The following is a 15,433-nucleotide window of genomic DNA, read 5'->3' on the forward strand; positions in this document are numbered from 1 at the left end:
TCCAGATGAAACAACCGGCCCCTCAGATACCCCCGACCAATTACCCGTCTGGTGAGAAGATCCTGAAATATCACATACATGGGAAAAAAAGTCACAGAGCACTGAGTGTCAGCGTTCAATTGGGGAACAGATATCAAATGATGAGATAAAGCAGGTACATAGAGTATATTGTGAAGCTCTATGGTGGGAGTAATACGAACAGACCCTATCCCTAACACGGGGAATGCCTCACCATTAGCTTTAGTAACATAGGGTATGGGTGGAGGGGACAATACGGTAAAATAAGATTTGTCATAAGTCATATGATTAGATGCACCAGAATCAATAATCCATGTATCAAAACTAACAGAGTGAGAAATATTGAAAGCCATACCAATTTGACCACGGCCAACGACGGAGGCTGTAGGTGCTACTCCAGCAGTATGATGATCATGCCCAACCACACCATAAATATCGGGTTCCAGAACTAATTCAAGAGCTGCTTTTGCCCGGGGAAGAAAATTAGGCCTCTTAGGCCTAAGGTGTTGATATAATTTCCAACAGGTCGCACGAGCTTGGTTAGTATCATGGCAATAAGAGCAAGGAGGACGAGGCTGATTCCCGAAGCCTGGTGGTGGTCCTCGTCGGTGAAGGGGAGCGGAAGTTGCTTGTGGAAGGGGTGGTGCTGGAGATCGAGCATGAACAGTGAGACTGGAAATGACAACCGGTGCCTGAAGAATACTCTCCTGCTAAGACTCATCCTTTCGGATATAGGTGAAAGCGATGAGTAGGCTAGGTGGTTCGGTCATTCAGAGTAATTCGCCTTTCGCACTAGTATGCTTTGCATCAAGACCCTTTAGGAAATGGTGAACTCGTTCAAGCTCCTTCTCCTTTTAGTACCAAACAATATCCTCTTGATTTTTTATCATGCAAGGACGTTTCACATCAATCTCAGCCCAAATATTTCTTTAGTTTGGTGAAATAGTGCGCCATCGGTTGCCCATCCTGGTGTATTGTCAAAGTTGTGCACATTAACTCATGAACCTGTATGAAATCAGAATCATTAGTATATAAGCCGGCCAATGTCTCACATATTGCATGCGCAGTGGTACATGCCTCCACCAGATCAACTATCTCATCATTCATAGCTTTCCACAAGACAGACATAAGAAGACCATCATCGTCGTCCCATTTATTATAGGCAACAATATCCTCAGGATTAGGAGCCTTAGTGACGCCGGTGACATGTCCCATCTTGTGCATGCCTCGAAGATGAGCAGCCATAAGTCGTTTCCATTTACGGAAATTGGTTCCGTTGAGTTTGGCGCCTCCAAATGAACCATTGTCAGAACCTTTGACAGATACTTCAAAGGTCGGAACATTAGGGAGCTGAGAACTCTCCTCTTCGTGTCCAGAACCCATTGAAAATGAAACAATGTAAAAAATCAGCGATTAGACAGCAAAAAAACACAAGAAATGGAGAACAATCTGTCGCCGGTGCACTTGCACTGTCGGTGAGTATGCACTGACTGAATCTAGCCGGATCGGGTCGGGTTGGGTTGACTAGGTCGGGTCGAGTTGACCGGGTCGGGTCGGATCCGTGTCAAATCTGTCCGGGTCGGATATGGTCGGGCCGGGTCGAAATGTTTCTAGGCCGGGTGGTGTTGAAATTTGACCCGGGTGGTATTTAGGGTTGAATCTCCGACAAAATTCTCAAACCCCTCCGAAAAATTCCCAAACCCCTCTTGCTTCTGCCTTTGCCCGATTCGATCCGAAAAATTGCTCAAGAGCTCGGGCGGCGCGGTGGAGCCGGAAATCGGTGCGGTGGAGAGCTCGATGCGGGAAAATAAAAGGCGGGTCGAATGGCGACGTCGGGGGCAGTAGCAGCGGAGAAACGATGACGTCGGGTTAACTGCGGATCGATGAGCGCCGGTGTGAGCAGCGGTGACGGAGCAGCGGTGATGGCGACTTCAGGCCGAGTGCGGAGGGCAGCGACTTCGGGCCGAGTGCAGAGGGCAGCGACTTCGGGCCGAGTGCGGAGGGCAGCGACTGAAGGTCAATGAGCGAGGGGCAGCGAAAGGTTGATGGCGACGTCGAGAGGCGCCGGAGTGCGGCGGTGAGCACGAGAGGACGACGACCGGAAAAAAAAAAAAAAAGAAAAGGAAAAGAACAGAGCGTTCTTGCTCTTATACCAACTTGAATAAGGTGATTATATTGCTTGATATTGATATTTGATCTTGATACAAGTCTAGCTATTTATAGGAAATGAATTGAACAATGGAAAAAACTTGCGTACAAACTAGTATGTACGCGTGCGTCCAAACTCTCGTTTATTTGCACACTTTGCGAATATAAATACATGATTTTAACCGTTCAAAAGTTTAGTTTATTACTAAAGATCATTTCTGTAAAATATCAACATAAACAAAAATCGTCTTCATAGTCGATTGCATCAAACAAATTGACGGTTGATCATGAGACTACTAACTTTTCCCATAACCGTTCATTTGTTTGATGCAATCGACTATGAAGACGATTTTTGTTTATGTTGATATTTTACAGAAATGATCTTTAGTAATAAACTAAACTTTTGAACGGTTAAAATCATGTATTTATATTCGCAAAGTGTGCAAATAAACGAGAGTTTGGACGCACGCGTACATACTAGTTTGTACGCAAGTTTTTTCCTTAAAATCATATTCTCTGTGACAAAATTTAATATAACTCAATTATTTTGCACAAAATAGTTAATAGCAAAAGGGAAAAAATCAAAATCTGATTATTGCCATAACTTAACACTTCCAGAGACCTATAGTTCCTCGTATTAGACATGGGAGATGTGAAAACATTTAGCACACTCCCTGTACAGCAGCTTGATTGATGAACAATAAAACTGCTATCAAAGAGATGACGGCCCATTCAACGAAGATGAGGACATAACAGTCAGGACTTCAGTAACAGAGCCCATAACACTCAAAGCTGCTTTCAGAACCTCCTGTGAGCACCCAGGCTTTACAATGGTTCGAATCTGAAAAAGTGAGGGGGGTAAAAATCTATCAGAACCAGCCATATATCTAAAAAAGCCACACCAATCAGCAATGATGTCTACAAAAAAGTTGCAGGAACACATATTTGCAACACAACATATAGGAATTACAAGACTGTCGATATTGATTACGTAGTATTCACAATGACAAACTCTTAATGAGTTTAGCGTAACCCTACCTGGTCAAGATATTCTTTCAGTTTCTTGATGCGGCCCATGTAATCCTGGTCCTCAACACAGAGACTTACAGCCTTGGAATCGGCGCCTGGACCTTCAAATTGAAGAGGCCCTGGATTTCTGTAAATATCTTCCAGAAGGAATTTTGTAGCGTTTTGCCTCAACAACCTGCATAGATAGTCAAAAAGTAAAATAGAGCGAGGGACAGGTGAGTATCCTCAGATTTGGAATGCCTGCAACCAAGCTTTCTATCAGTACTTACTCGTATGCTTTGCCTTTCAAATCAACTGTAGCTGGAAAAATGCCAGGTTTTCCAACGGATGCGGTAGACCCAGGATTTTGAGACCAGCGCTTTACGGTCATCATGGCCTAAATGTAATACAATGTGGTCAAAATAGAGTTATGATCCTATTATTTGGTGGATAGTGAAACAGAATTAATGTCTTCACCACTAAAACACAGAGGAAAACTTAAGGGGCAGGAAAAACAATATACAAAAGTCAATGTAAATAAAAAACAATAATGTAATTAAAAAAAACCTACCGTAAATGGAGCAGCACCACAACGCCACTTATTCACAGGACTTTTCAGGTTAGTTACAGTTGCCATGTAACCATTCAGACCAGCTGCAAGCATGTGGTAGCAGATGTACCCGAGAACCTGCAAGAACATAAATCATATTAAGATGAAGCATACTACTACAAATTGGGATGAGATGAAATTACCCTAGGAAACTTACATAAGCATAGTCACAATCGAATTTCGATGGTAAGGACCCCCGAGCCTGATAACCGAAAAAGTGGCAGATAGCATTAAACTTCTTCCCCTTGTATGTGCCTTCTTTCTGTTGAAAACCAGACATGAGAACTAAGAGTCGGACAAAGAATCCAACATCTTCAAAGGTACACCATCTTTAATTGATTAACTTTTTACCAATGGAAAAACTATAAATTCAAATGATAAAACAAAAATATTAGGCAAGAGAGAGTTGAAGGAAGCATACCTGGCGCTTGTTCATCTCCACCTCTACCAGATGTGCAAGAAGTTTCTCTGTCTCAATCTATAGAACAAAACAAAAAAAATCAAGAATCTGTAGTTCGTATTTCACTAAGAAAGCAGGAAAAATTACCGTCAGTTACCTGAGATAACTGTGCAGAGTCATCTGATTCAGGCAAAAGAAGCAGCTGTCACAAAAAGATGGACCCCATTATCCTTCAAGAATGCTAAACGGCAAGTATTTTAAAAACATAATAAAAGCAAATAAGAACCTCTTTCTTGATAAAATATGGCAAAAATTCAAACAAAGCGGATGCCCATGGTGAGAGTTGTGTAGCAATTTTATCAGCAGAAACTCCTTGCCTATACAAACTATGAATTTCCTGTCCAGTATTAACATATAAATACCATTAGGATATACATCAAAAGGAAGAAAATTTGAGACAAATTTTAGATATTGCATGAAAACATCAACACTTAATGAGAACCCATGGTTCTTAGTCAAAACAATAACCCAGAGAAGATTCATTAGACTTGAAATTTGGACGTTCATAAGAGATAAGCATACGCAGGAAAGAATGTGTTCAGTTACCTTCAAGAGGGCATAAACTTCAGGAATGCTTTCTATAAGACCTTCTGGTAATAGAATGACACCATGATTCTTGTCTGCACGGGATAAGATGAATAAGGACAGATACATAAAACCAAACAAGGATAAGAAAGCAACAAAACTTATTGGGACCTTGTGCGCCACGATCTTGGATTGCATCACAGATTCGGGTTGTAATATCAAACAGTGTTAGCTTGGATGCAGCCACCTCCTCACCAAGAATTACCTGCAAAATGCATATAATTTAATACGGCGAAATTAATTAAGAAAACTAAAGGATGAATAGATATAAAGATTGTTCAAACAAAACAAAAGATATAGAGATACTAACCAAGTTTGGATGAGACTGGAGAGTGCACTCCAAGGCAACATGTGATGCCTTCCGGCCCATAAGTCGAATGAAATAATAGTACTGGAAAAAAAAAAGATAGTTTCAGAGGTTGAGTGCATGCAGATGAGAAAACTTGATCACCATAAAGAGGTAGATCAAAAATATACATGCAAGTAATAACACACAGATAACACTTAAAATGATATATTAACTTGTAAAGAAAATTATGCCAAATGTATTATACCTTTTCAGCAGAAAGAGCATCTGTGCACATATTGCTGATAAGCTGGGAATTGACCTGTGTACAGGAAAGAGCAAAGGTTTGAAATGTCAAACAAGGCCAAAGAGTATCATAAATAATCAAACCAGATGCCAGGTACAGAGAAATGGTTGTTCTATGAATAGCATTGAGAAATTAATCAGTGTATGTAAGACTGCCTGTGCCCCTACATTTAAAAGTCATTTTTACAGCAATGTGGGATACTATACAGAGTTTAAAAGGGACTTCAGAAAGCTAAGAGAGAGTGTCCACATTATATGTCTAATACCTTGCATACTGTATCAAAACCAACATTAGCTTCCACAAACTGGTTCTTAAGATCTCCATTCATAGTGACAGGAACCCCAACCACCTGAAAAAGATTTGGAAGATGCCAGGTAGAATAATAAGACAATTGCATAGAAAAGACTTTATTTCAACATATATGAGAAAATAAAATGATATATTACAAAAGTACTAATTGCAAAGTACCTTTGTTTGGCATTTTGCTTCAGCAAATGTCTCCGCCAGTTGGGCTGCGTCGGTGTTTGATGTCACCCCTTGAAGAATATCAAACATTAGAACTCATGTGTGTGTAATCATATAATTGAACTGGCACAACCTTACACATGAAGTTTACCTCCAATTATGACAAGGCCGTCCAACTTCAGAGCGTTGCATGCAGTTAATGTAGCATTAACTTGCTCCTTTGTTTTGATTTGATCTTTTGTCCGTCCAAGCAAATCATAACCACCTGGCCACACACAACAATACCATATAGCTCTTAAGTTTCAAATATATAACAGTCCAAAAAGCAGACAAAATTCATGTTATCACCACCAACCTTGATTTTTGTAGGTGGCAAGAACATCATCTGTTATCTCAAGAGTTTTCTGTACAAATAAACCTTCAGAACCACCTATGAACAAACAACAGCATCATCTTTAGTAAGGGAAACCTCCTTGATCAGAAAACAGATGCTGAGTTGCACATATACATATCAGAATACAGTGCAAAAAAAAAAAACCTAGATACAAAGACCAAAATTAGTGAACACAGCTTACCCAAAAACCCAAGTAAGGTACTTTTGGGATTATGGGATTTGAGAGCGTTGAGAAGGCCCCAAATGACGTTGTGTCCTCCAGGAGATTGTCTCCCACAAAAGACAACTCCCACTCTGTTAGGACAAGATAATTTAACGTTAGCATCAAATAATAATATGGGTGAAACAACATAAATACCAGTATGCTAGACTGCTAGTGCATTAGTATGCAATGGAATTGATAGATATCCACGAGAGGAGACCACGCCCATTCACATTGAAATAAAAAGAAAAGATGAAAAAAGAGTAAATACTTCAGTACTGATTACCTCATGGCCGGATGCTCAGAAATAACCTGAGCACCAGCAACCTTGGCAGTTGCCCTGAGAAAGTGAGCCAAGGGCTGTCCATAAGTGTGTGGAAAGTATCGACCAATGGTATGGACATCTGTGGGGTCTGCAGCTGTAGTTGTGTCCCCAAATTCAACTCTAACAGTAGTCCCCTGCACAACAATGTTTAAACACAACCTCAGCAAAAGAAAAAAGCTTCATCACTCTGGAATATAAAAAGTGCACCAGGTTCAATTACAGTTGGTCTTCATCAAAACGAAAAAACATTAAGTTAAACAACTAAATAATCCTCAAAGAGTTTAAAGATTGCACAGTAACACACTCAACTGCTGCGTAGTAATTCAATACATCTCCGAAAGTGTTACACTAAATCAAGCATGCGAATCTCATTAGGTAGACACTGTAGAACAGTAGAACCATCCTAGTCTAAATTCATACATACAACAGTATTTCCGCAACACTTGAGTCAAAACACACACAATGCAGCAGACTTATTTCATCAACAACAATCGCATCCAGAAAACCAAAACACACAGATTCAATCACAGCGATTTCCACCTAACTTCTCCGATCATAAATACACAACAGATCTAACCACAACCGGATCTGAATCTCATACAGAGAAAAAAAAAACAACGAGAACAAAACAACGACGATGACGACCAAAAAATCAAGACGAAAACGAGATTGGAAAAGAGAGGAGGGATGGACCTGGAGGCAAGGAGGAATCTCCGGGTGGTACTGAGATCGGAGCTTCTGGACGTCAGAGAGCTCCCGGGGAATGCCGTAGTCGGAATCCATGGGAATATTGAGTGAGACTGCGGAGGAGGAAGAGAATGAGAGAATGAGAGAATGAGAGAATGAGAGAATTGGAATCGGTTGGCTTGGTGGAAAGGTCAGTAGCAGCACTACAGAGTGAGAGCGTGGGCTTCAAAAGAGCGCTTTATAGGGTGGGGGTGCAAAAGACAAATGGACCAGGCCACCCCTGGCGATACGACCAACCAAATAGTCCGGTTTTGGTCATTTTTTACCCACTGAATCTCCCGATATGCCCCTAGTTTTTGTATTAGTTACGTCATTTTCCGTTTACTACCCTCCTATGCTTATCTGCTGACCAAGACAAATCTGACCCACATCCAAGAAAATCAGACCAGATAAGCTTGCCAAATTTTGCTCGTAGATTCATTACGTTTGAGTGGTAATAATCAGGATTTCATTATTACCCGACTACTTCTTTTTGGTTTATTGGCCTTTTACCGCTTTTTGTTTTTGTTTTTACCATTATATTATAATGGAATTTGATGTTTTATCAGATCCGTTATTTTCTCTATCTACAATTAGTATTCAGTTGACTATAAGATCTTTCTTCTATTTTTTCTTTCACCTCAATTTAATTGGTTGTATTTGGTTATTACATATCAAGATCACACGCAAACATTACTACTAGGAGATTTTGTTTCATGTCTAAGTTAAATGATATATTGTGGGACTCATATTCTGATAACCAGATAATTTAATTTTGATATTTTCATGAGTGCATTAGAGAAAATTGGGAAGTTATTATTTAAAAATTACTAATTTTGTGTTAATCATTTGACATAAATGGCTTCAAATTGGATGAATTGATTCGTCAATTTTTCTTTTTGTCTAGTTGTTTTAACTACGTAAAAATTATTTAGCATATTAGTATGCAATCTGTTAAATTGCATCAACATTAACAAATTAGTGGAATGGTCATCTATTGTGACATATCCAGAAAATTATTTATGTGGGAACATATTAATATGTAGTATGTATTTTAATTTTTTATGATGGCATATATGTTGATATTTAAGCAAACCATAAGATAACACTAAAAATTTTACTATATTACAAAATCAGTGGGGTCATGCACCCCCCCCCCCCAACCCAAGGTCCACCAGTGGTCATCTATTTACTAAAATGTATGTATTTACTATTTAGTCACTTAGATTCTTCCAAAGGCTTCACTTTTAAGTTTTTAGATATATCAAAAATATAAAATAGACAAATATGATAGTTCTACTTATCTTGAGAACGTCATTTTCGGGATAAAACTTTTGAAACGGTTGTCATTCATAAGCATGGCATTATGAAACTTTGTAGTTTAGTGTTGAGCACTTGCCCTTTTCTGTTGGTAGCCGAAGTATTTCAAAGTTTTCACTATTACAAAACCATAGGTACCAAAGAGAAGGCTTTCCATCACCAAACCAGGGACATGGTTTTCACATACCATAGAAAATTAACGGATGGAAATATCATTTTCAATTTTTCCTCAAGTTGCTTGATTAAAATAAGCAATCAGAAATTCAGAACCATGCAGAACAAAAACCTTCGAAGCTGAAGGGCAATTCCGTAATCGCCGTTTGATTTCGTAATGCCACGTCGGCCAAAGCTGACTGGAAGATGGACGATTTTGGGCAGAGGCCGCATAGGACGGGAGCATCCACGGACGCACATTCGTTTTTAATACGCGGTAAAGGGCATTTGCGTAATTCACTGTCTTCTCTTACCAAACTAACTGCGTTAACCAGACAATGAAGAACACTCGTCATGCATCTCTATACCTAACATTCAGCTGTGGATCAAATTTTCAAATTTTTCTTGCTGCGATGAAGCATATTTTTATTTCGGACCTAAATCTAAGTTTAGAATCATTTTCTATCCTTTCAAAATAAATAAAAACATTTCACATTTTCACATGGTGGATCTAAATCTGTCGATCAATTCCCATTTGCACATACTTACATGAGTACATCTGATGTTTGCCAGGTTTTTGAGTACTAACCTAAAATATGCAGCTGCTATTTGCTCTGCTATCTGCATATGTTGATCCTGTACTAGAGTTACACTCGAAAAAGGTAGAACATTTCACCAACATAAATAGTTTCCACATCAAGAAAGTAGAACACTTTACCATGTCTACAGAAACATTAGAAACAAAGCATTCAAGATTTTGATTCCTTTTCAAACAAACCGCACTCTATTTGATGAACTAAACCTTCTATGCTTTAACATCCAACAGAATGTTTAAAACATCAAAATACTCTTTGATAAAGGAAACCTTCTATAGGTTTCTTGCAAAAGTCAATCGTGGCAGAGGAGACCTTCTTGCTGTTACTCACCTTATCAATAACATGTTCTTTTGTGGGTGGATAAAATATGGTCATCTTCTCCAAATTCTGAGCATGCTCAAGAATAATCCTTGCCAGCTGCCATGAATTATTACCATTTGACAGATCTATTGTTACCTCCTCAAGCTTATTTACAAAATCCAGGTTTTGGGATTTCCAGTATTTCCCATTAAATCCGCAAGACTGGAGAGGTGAAAAGCAAAATAAATTAGAGGGGTACTCTATAAGAATACAGATGGTGTATTTATCATAAATTCCGCAGAGGATCGTACATAACTGTAAGACTATAATGTAAGATGAATAAAAATAAATAAATTTGAAGTGCAAGTTAAATAAAATCTAATTCAACTAAGGAACTTTCATCAAAATCAATATGTTCTTCAATCTAGTCTGTATGCATTTGTATGGTGTGTGAGTGAGAGAACAGAAACATACACTTTCAACTTACTTTCGTTCTGCGGATTAAGAAGGGAGGGTCAGATTTTATGTCCAAAGTATTCAAATTTGACATTCCTCTCATAAGAGAGACCATTGCCGGGACTTTTAATCTATGTATTCTTTCATGGTGATAATTGGAACTTTGTTTTAGTCTTTTCCCCCTTTCTAACATAGGTGGTCTCTTTTTTTACTTGTTGATTGAATGTACTCGCTCTTATGTGCACGGACAATGATATAGGTAGTCTTACAGTTCATAAACTTATACTTGGCTATGCTTAAATAAGTCCTAAATCCTTCATGTTTGGTGAAATTAGTAGCATTAGTGAAAGTAGGGGATGAACTGTAAATATCACTCCCCCCCCCCCCCCCCCCCCCCGATCTGGAAATACTATTGGTATTTTTTTTTTCTTAGTAATAATCATAAAGGTGCATGTCTTGCAGATCAGAGAGTTTTGATGGAGGACTTCAAGTTCCTCAATGTGCTGTGGCATCTTATTTCAAAGAGCAATCTTCTGGACTCCAATTACCAGGGGATGTATCAGTAGAAAATATCATTGTTGGCCGTCTTTGTGACGACCGGTTTCATTCGAGGGAGGTTAGTCTGTAGGCATCTTGTCGCATCATAACGATAAGCTTTCTATTTCCATGATACAGTGTTTAGGAGCACTTTGATCTTCATTCTACTGGAATAAGGTAATTAAACTGCTTGATATTGATTATTTGATCTGATACAAGTCTAGCTATTTATAGGAATTGTTTTGAACATTAGCACTATCACTAATCATGAATCCTAGCTGTTCTAGCACTATGGGTAACATGGTTGTTGCTTTACACAACTCACACACAGCTCATTTATGCTCACACTCCCCCTCAAGTTGGCGCATACACATCAACCATGCCCAACTTGCAAAGTGAGTCATAAAAAACCTTCTTGGACACTCCTTTGGTGAGTATATCTGCAAGTTGCTCTTCTGTAGGAACAAACGGAAAGCAAATGATATTAGCGTCTAGCTTCTCTTTTATAAAGTGACGATCAACCTCTACATGTTTTGTACGATCATGCTGCACAGGATTCTGTGAAATATTAATGGCTGCCTTGTTGTCACAGTATAGTTGTATAGCACACTTAGGTTTAACACCCAAATCTTGTAGCAAATTCCTAATCCACAACAACTCGCATACTCCCTGAGCCATACCTCTGTATTCTGCTTCAGCACTAGATCGAGCTACCACATTTTGTTTCTTACTCCTCCACGTAACAAGGTTCCCTCCAACAAAGGTAAAATACCCTGATGTGGACCTCCGATCTGTAATATTTCCAGCCCAGTCTGCATCCGTGAAGCCACAAACATCAAAGATATTGTTGTGATTAGAAAACATTACTCCTCTCCCCGGAGCTGACTTCAAGTACCTCAAGATCCTTACAACAGCATCCATGTGGTCCTCACTGGGGTTATGCATGAACTGACTTACTACACTTACTGCATATGCAACATCTGGTCTGGTATGTGATAGATAAATCAGGCGCCCGACTAGTCTCTGATAACGAGGTTTGTCAGTAGGGACTTGATCTGGATACTCTGCTAACCGATGGTTTTGCTCAATAGGAGTATCAATGGGAGTGCAGTCCAACATACCTGTCTCTGTTAGTAGATCAAGGATGTATTTCCTTTGACACAGATAGATACCATTGCTTCCCCGGGCTACTTCAATGCCTAAGAAGTACTTGAGTGTACCTAGGTCCTTCATCTCAAATTCGGTGGCAAGCTGTTTTTGTAATTTATCCACCTCAACAGTATCATTCCCAGTGACTACCATATCATCAACATATATAATTAGAGCTGTTACCTTCCTTTGTTGATGTTTGAGAAATAACGTGTGGTCTGAATTACTTTGTATGTAGCCAAGTTTCTTCATGAATTGTGAGAATCTTCCAAACCAGGCACGAGGTGACTGTTTAAGACCATACAAAGACTTTCTCAATCTGCATACGGAGTTACTTGGGGAAGCGGCCACATATCCAGGCGGAAGATCCATGTATACTTCCTCTGTCAGTTCTCCATGAAGGAATGCATTCTTGACATCAAACTGTCTAAGTGGCCAGTTCAAGGTAGCAGCGACAGAGAGCAATACCCGGATAATGTTCATCTTTGCAACAGGTGCAAATGTCTCATCATAGTCTATGCCATATGTCTGGGTGAACCCCTTTGCTACTAGGCGTGCTTTATACCGGCTTACTGACCCATCTGGATTATGTTTTACTGTAAACACCCAACGACATCCTACAGTCTTCTTGCCATATGGTGGAGGTACAATCTCCCAAGTATTGTTCTTTTGTAATGCTTCCATCTCTTCCTCCATTTTGGATCTCCCAATGCATCCTGCACTTTGTTAGGTACTGATACAATAGATATTTGATTCACAAATGACTCATATGACTTAGATAATCTTTTGGTAGATATAAAATTGGCCACTGGATACTTGGCTTTAGTCTGAAGGGTAGGTTCATATTTTTTTTGTTGGTTGTCCCCGAGTAGACCTATTTGGCAAAACATATTGTCTGTTAGTGGCCCTAATAGAATGACTAACCTCAGATGAGTGATCTTCTGTACCAGGAGAGCATTGGTCAGGGGTATAAACAGTGGTACGGGAGACATGAGGGGCAGTTGTGTTGTGATCTTCTGTACCAGGAGAGCATTGGTCAGGGGTATAAACAGTGGTACGGGAGACATGAGGGGCAGTTGTGTTGTCAGCTTCTGGTGCCTCAGTCTCTGGAGTGACAACCTTCGGTGGTGCCTGTGTGGCTGACACATTGGTAATTTCAACAGAACCTGTTACCAGATCAACTGGCTCACTTGTCTCCCCCTCTCCATGATATAGCTCTTCAAAATATGAATTCTCCCCCTGAAGAGCAGTATTAGAAGAGGAAAAATAACTCATGTCTTCAAAAAAGGTAACATCCATAGTGACATAGTACTTCCGAGTAGGAGGATGATAGCACCGGTACCCTTTCTGATGTCCTCCGTACCCAACAAACACACATTTAACTGCCCGAGCATCCAACTTAGAACGCTGATGTTGTGGAAGATGTACAAAAGCAACACAACCGAAAACACGGGCAGGAAGATTATGAAAAGAGGGTAATGAGACATGAGATGCAAGCACCTCATAAGGAAATTGCCCTTGAAGGACACGAGATGGAAGACGATTAATAAGGTGGGCGGAAGTAATGACAGCATCACCCCAAAGGTATTTAGGCATGTGGGCACTGACGAGAATACATCGAGCCATATCAAGTAAATGACGATTTTTTCTTTCAGAAACCCCATTTTGCTCAGGTGTGTAAGGGCATGTTGTTTGATGAACAATCCCATGTGTGTTAAAGAACTCCTGAAAGACATGATTCACATATTCCCCCCCCATTATCAGAACGAAGAACTCGAATGGTGGCATTGTATTGTGTTTGGACAGAGGTATGGAATGCACGAAAAGCTGGAAAAACCTCATCTTTATTTTTAAGAAGGACAATCCATGAAAGACGTGTGCAATCATCAATAAATGACACAAAGTATCGCATTCCTGATACAGTAGACTCTTTAGAGGGTCCCCAAACATCAGAATGGATTAATTCAAAAGGAATAGAGCTTTTAGGAGAAGTACTAGGGGAATAAGTAGAGCGATGACTCTTGCCTAAAACACATGTTTCACAACATAAACAAGACTCGTCCACACTAATAAATAAAGTGGGCATGGATTTTTTCATAACACTAAAAGATGGATGCCCTAAGCGACGATGCCATAACCAAACTTCACTTAGCTTGTCAGAAGTGGAGAGTAAAGCGGTCCGAGACTGTCCTCCTGGTTTGTCCCCTGCGTATGTCAGATCCAGATGAAACAACCGGCCCCTCAGATACCCCCGACCAATTACCCGTCCGGTGAGAAGATCCTGAAATATCACATACATAGGAAAAAAGGTCACAGAGCACTGAGCGTCAGCGTTCAATTGGGGAACAGATATCAAATGATGAGATAAAGCAGGTACATAGAGTACATTGTGAAGCTCTATGGTGGGAGTAATACGAACAGACCCTGTCCCTAACACGGGAAATGCCTCACCATTAGCATTAGTGACATATGGTACGGGTGGAGGTGACAATACGGTAAAAAAAGATTTTTCATAAGTCATATAATGAGATGCACCAGAATCAATAATTCATGTATCAAAACCAACAAAGTGAGAAATATGTAAAGCCATACCAATCTTACCACGACCAGCTATTGATGCTGTGGGTGTTGCTCCTCTTGCTGTATGATGATCTTGTCCAACCACACCATAGATATCTGGTTCCGGAACTAATTCAAGAGCTGCTTTAGCCCGGGGAAGATAATTAGGCCTAAGGTGTGGATATAATTTCCAGCAGGTCGCACGAGCATGGTTAGTATCATGGCAATAAGAGCAAGAAGGGCGAGGCGGATTCCCGAAGCCTGGTGGTGGTCCGCGTCGGTGAAGGGGAGCAGAAGATGCTTGTGGAAGAGGTGGGGCCGGAGAAGGTGCTAGTGGAAGAGGTGGTGCCGGAGATCGTGCATGAACAGTGAGACTGGAAACGACAGCCGGTGCCTGAAGAATACTCTCCTGCTGAGACTCATCCTTTCGGATATAGTTGAAAGCGATGAGTAAACTAGGTGGTTCGGTCATTCGGAGTAATTCGCCTTTCGCATTGGTATGCTTTGCATCAAGACCCTTTAGGAAATGGTGAACTCGTTCAAGCTCCTTCTCCTTGTGGTACCAAATAATATCCTCTTGATTTTTAATCATGCAAGGACGTTTTACATCAATCTCAGCCCAAATATTCTTTAGTTTGGTGAAATAGTGCGCCACCGGTTGCCCATCCTGATGTATTGTCAAAGCTGTGCACATTAACTCATGAACCTGTATGAAATCAGAATCATTAGTATATAAGCCGGCCAATGTCTCCCATATTGCCTGCGCAGTTGTACATGCCTCCACCAGATCAACTATCTCATCATTCATAGCTTTCCACAAGACAGACAT

At 40.2% G+C, this 15,433-nt stretch overlaps 1 protein-coding gene across 1 annotated transcript; it reads right to left on the minus strand.

Moving 5' to 3' along the window:
* Positions 1-2,787: 2,787 nt before the first annotated feature.
* Positions 2,788-7,667, minus strand: LOC126793594 (pyrophosphate--fructose 6-phosphate 1-phosphotransferase subunit alpha). Its single transcript, XM_050520158.1, has 19 exons — positions 7,502-7,667; positions 6,770-6,942; positions 6,463-6,575; positions 6,243-6,317; positions 6,039-6,152; positions 5,891-5,958; positions 5,688-5,771; positions 5,384-5,437; positions 5,140-5,220; positions 4,941-5,034; positions 4,791-4,864; positions 4,471-4,581; positions 4,342-4,386; positions 4,206-4,262; positions 3,942-4,046; positions 3,746-3,862; positions 3,465-3,571; positions 3,205-3,370; positions 2,788-3,007 (listed from the first exon to the last, which is right to left on the minus strand). The coding sequence occupies exons 1-19, from the start codon at positions 7,589-7,591 to the stop codon at positions 2,879-2,881; spliced, it is 1,857 nt and encodes a 618-aa protein (XP_050376115.1). The 5' UTR covers positions 7,592-7,667; the 3' UTR covers positions 2,788-2,878.
* Between the last annotated feature and the right edge of the window lie 7,766 nt (positions 7,668-15,433).

Source organism: Argentina anserina, chromosome 5 (assembly GCF_933775445.1).
Source record: "Argentina anserina chromosome 5, drPotAnse1.1, whole genome shotgun sequence".
In the NCBI taxonomy this organism is placed as follows: Eukaryota; Viridiplantae; Streptophyta; class Magnoliopsida; order Rosales; family Rosaceae; genus Argentina; species Argentina anserina.

Coding starts and splice junctions, on each gene's coding strand:
- LOC126793594 (XM_050520158.1), bottom strand. CDS start 7,591: ATGGATTCCGACTACGGCATTCCCCGGGAGCTCTCTGACGTCCAGAAG. Junction 4,047..4,205: donor TGGAGATGAACAAGCGCCAG/GTATGCTTCCTT, acceptor GGTTTTCAACAG/AAAGAAGGCACATACAAGGG. Junction 3,008..3,204: donor TGAAAGAATATCTTGACCAG/GTAGGGTTACGC, acceptor TCACTTTTTCAG/ATTCGAACCATTGTAAAGCC.